At 49.7% G+C, this 4,128-nt stretch overlaps 1 protein-coding gene across 1 annotated transcript in view; it reads right to left on the reverse strand.

Annotated features, from left to right (window-relative positions):
* Positions 1–3,860: 3,860 nt before the first annotated feature.
* NOL12 (nucleolar protein 12) overlaps positions 3,861–4,128 on the reverse strand; it is a gene marked incomplete at its 5' end in the record, with an annotated part of 2,051 nt that continues 1,783 nt past the window's right edge. The window contains one exon of the mRNA XM_009700836.1: positions 3,861–4,032. Coding sequence (XP_009699138.1) covers positions 3,861–4,032 — 172 coding nt within the window. The remainder of the gene's footprint in view (positions 4,033–4,128) is intronic.

The following is a 4,128-nucleotide window of genomic DNA, read 5'->3' on the forward strand; positions in this document are numbered from 1 at the left end:
CTGAGCCCTAAACAGGTGCCAAAGGAGCGGGCTCATCTGCAAGCACCGAGACAGTCAAACGTCACCGTGTCCCCAGCACAGCTCCAACATGAGGGCATCTCTACACACAGCACTTCACCGAGAGGTTTGTCTAACCTGGGCTTCACCTGCCAAGCACAAACCCTGCCTGAGCCTCGCTATTTCTAATGGAACATGCTTAACATCTGTCCTCCGCTGCTGCTGATACAATTCAACTTCCTTCTCTTCCTGGTCCTGGTGAGTGTTAAAAAAGTTTAATTTCACTTTTTGTTTACCCATTGAAGGCAGTTTGCAATCCACTCTTCAAACCTGTCTTTCCCAGACAACCCCAATTATTCAGCTCCATTAGTCCCCAAAAGTTCTTGCCACTCTCCCAGTAACTCTTTTCCCCAGTTCATTTCTGCACTATGCTGCTGGAAGCAGCAGTGGGACTCTACAGCCTTGAGCCTGATACTCTACTTAAGAGCAATAAATACAGTGTGTTCATTAGCACACAGCTCCTGCACATGCTGCAACCATGCCTCCGTTGCACGGCGCTCCTATTTTTCCCCCAACTGTCTGACCTTTTAAGCTCCCAGTCTGGTTCTGATCCTCTGTAATTCCAATTATACTTCTGTGCGTGCATGTGTGCGGAAGCGGAGTCTAGCCAGCAAAAGCCATCATGCATGGAAACCTCAGCGTGGCAGCCCATGTCAAAGCCTCACATCTCTCCGTGTGAGCCCTCGGGCACAAGCACAAGTAACGCGCAGGTGCCCGAGGTGGCCTGGCTGCGGAGGCAAGCGTGAAAAGCCTGTGCGTAGGCTGTGGAAGGGGGAAGCGCGTTGGGAACTGCTGGTCTCTGATTTTCCTTTTCGGAGCAGTGGCTGCACTATCATGTTCATTTTTGCAGGTACCTTCTATTCGGAAGCGGCCTCCTCCTGAACAGCTGGGACTTGTTTGTGAGCAGCTGGGGCAGGGGGAAGCTCAAATCCATCTGGAAAACAAGGGGAAGCAGCAAACAAAAAGAATTCTAAGCCACAGTCTGGTATGAACTGTGATGTGTCTGGCAAACAGCGCACTAACTTGGGTGTGGGAGCTCATATCCTTGATCCAATATATCCTGGGGTAGCCTGACTGCTCACCCTGCATGTAACAAAGACAGCAGGCTAGGGCTGAGTCAGTAATTTACATTACAAAATACAGCTTTAATCGATCAAATGGAGAAATCAATAGTGCAGCGAAAAATCCTGATGGGTAATGCCATATAGGATTTAACAGTTCTGTTCTCAGTTTTTCCATATGCTTTTGTTCTGTTTTAATGTGAAAACAGAACTTCTGGCAGGAACTGGAAGCTTTCAGAGCGTGGAAGAGGCCATTGGAGATTTCAGCTGACACTTGAGAAAGGCTCTGAAGTTTTTAGGGCCAGGGAAACAGCAAACTAAGAGAGATTCTTCTAAATCACCTGGCAGCAAAATAACAAACCCTGAAGTGCTATTGAGGTCACTCTTAACATCGCATCAGCATTACAATGAGGTAATCCAGCGCTGTCCCAACTACCATGCCAGGCTGTCTACAGGCTGCGGAAGGCAACCCAACCCAAAATTCACCCTCCACACTGCAGCAGATTTCACAAACAGACAGACTGTACATTGCCTTTACAGTGGCCATCCCAGCTCCAGAGCAAAGTCTTGGCATGAGGAAGCGCAAGTTACCTTCTGCCCACGGTCACTCTACAAGGCACCGTGTCCCCGAGAGAAGGGAAAGCTGCTGTACGACCCAGACTGAGGTTGTCACACTGTCCTCCAGCTTTGAGGTGCAGTCCCCTTGGTGTGGTATACCACTCTGAACAAAACTTTCCTCCCCTTCCCTCCTACACCCCTCTCAAACCCAACAGCCGCAGAAGGGCTCTAGAGCATGTAACTCCCAAAGCAGAACGAGAAACGCTTTGTGCTCCACACACGGCACTTCTTGGGTACTTTGGAGGAGATCCAGTCCAGCATCAGACTTTTGGCCTTGCCTCCAAGTTGTGTTTTTTGCAGCTCTGGAACACCCAACACCCTCAGGTGAGACAGGAAGGTGGGCAAGGTCACGCATTAAACCCCATGAGCTTTCTAGAGTGGCCTTTAAGGCAGCATACAAGAATTGTTTTGGAGGCGAGGAAACCACACACATGATGTGACCCAGGTTATTCAGCGTTAGTGCCTAAGAACTCAGCCCAGGATAGCACTCGAATCCAAGCACACGAGGCACCTGCTGCACACAGGATAACAGTGTCCACTTCCCCACCATTTACCTTCTTTGGAAGAGAAAGGGAGGTGCAAAAGGACCCCGTTCTTCACCACAAGTTCCCTCCAGAGGAAGATACTCAATGAGAAATTGTGTAGCTGCTGTCAGTGCTGACATTATACCCTCCTCCTCAACATACCCTGAAGAATTTCTGTGTGTGTGCACACATGTGTGCGTGCTCCAAGAAGTGATGGGAGAGATACCTCAGGCTGGTGCCATTAGCTTTAGTGGCTGGTTGCCATCAGAATTGCTCTGATGTTCCCCCATGAAGCCTCAGGCACTGGTTTACTCCTTCCCCTCCCATTTCTGGCACAAAGAATGTATGTACTCGCCCATTGCCGAGTTGCCAATCTTCTGGTGTGGGTTTTGGCCACACAGGCCTTTTCTTCCTTTTAATTTCCTTGCCAGTACACATGTGGCATGGGAGGAGGCCTAGCTGACAGAGGCAGAATGGCCACCATCTCCTACAGATACTTCAGGACAGGCGTCAGCACGCTGCCTAGGCTCGCTCTCCTCAGACCATTCACCCATAGTTTTGCCACCGATATTCCTCAACCATGCAAACTTCTTTTTTTGTCCCCCCTTGCTGAAGGCACCCATGCTAAAAGAAGAAAAAAATATACACTGAGGTCCCAAGAAGAAAGGCAATTAACTGCTGATGACTGCAGCAGCCCTGAGGTAAAGGCCAAGGGCAGCCTCTGCCACTCCCATCCCAGAGAGGGCCACACACGTACAGCAAGGGCATTAGGGCATTTCATACTCCCCACAGCTATCGCAATTGAGATTGGCATATTCAGCAGACAACGAAATGAGCCGTTCCTGCTCTGGCTGGCTCTGTGTTACAGCCGAAATAGCTCCTAGCTCTTCCATTTCCCAAGCACCACTGGATTTCAATATCCTTTAAGCACCAGGAAACATCTCCCCTCTTTCCAGCCAGTACTGGCATAGCACAGTTGCCGTTATGCTTCAAATAAGTCACAAACGTTTTTTCTTAGCAAAATGACTTCATAAAGATTTATTCACAAAGTTACTAAATTTTACCTGGCACAGGTACCAAATAAAAAGTACCTCTGTATTCAGGTGTGGCACTGGAGAAGAAAACCATGAGACAAGATGACTCCATGTCTCCATGGAAAAAGGATTTACTGCACAGCAGAAACGCCAGGACACTGATGCACGAGTGGAAGCAGAGCTCTTCCAAGTCTCAAAAATTACCCTGATGATGCGCCTCTTGCACCCTACCCCAGATCCTCTCCTTCGATAAAGCCAAGTATCAGCTCTGGAAGGGGAGGCCCAAGGACAGAAGGGTTACACCAAATAGAGAATGTGACCCTCAGTAGAAGTTTTTAGAGACTCCATGGCACCCAGACACTTAGCTGGAGATCACTGCAGAAATAAATGGGTAGAGTGGTCACCCTGGCCAGAGCTCAGGAGGTGACAGAAAGGCTGAACTGGGCTCACCGCTGGTCAGACAGCCAAGTAAACAAGGCCCTTGCCCACAATGAAGGAGCCCCAGAGAGCAGCAGGGCAGATGTGGAGCACTGTCCCAGCTGCTGGCCTGAGCACGAGCTTCTCCGTTAATCTTGGTCACGGCCCATTTTGCCTGTCAGCCTCCGTCGCTGAGTCTTAGTGGTTCGCCCCGTGCTGGATTTCTGGATTTTCTTGCGTTGGCCTTGCCCACGTTGGGCTCTCTTTCCTTTTGTCTTTTTCCGGCTATGCATGTGCAGCGTGGCAGTAAGAGAAGAGATCCTGTGCAGGGCAGGAAGAGAGAAATGTTTGGGGACCAAAGTCTGCAGGAATAAGGTGACACTATGATAGCAGGAGAGCCGTGTGTGGCCCAGCAGG

This window comes from Cariama cristata, unplaced genomic scaffold (assembly GCF_000690535.1).
Source record: "Cariama cristata isolate BGI_N322 unplaced genomic scaffold, ASM69053v1 scaffold18655, whole genome shotgun sequence".
NCBI classification, from domain to species: domain Eukaryota; kingdom Metazoa; phylum Chordata; class Aves; order Cariamiformes; family Cariamidae; genus Cariama; species Cariama cristata.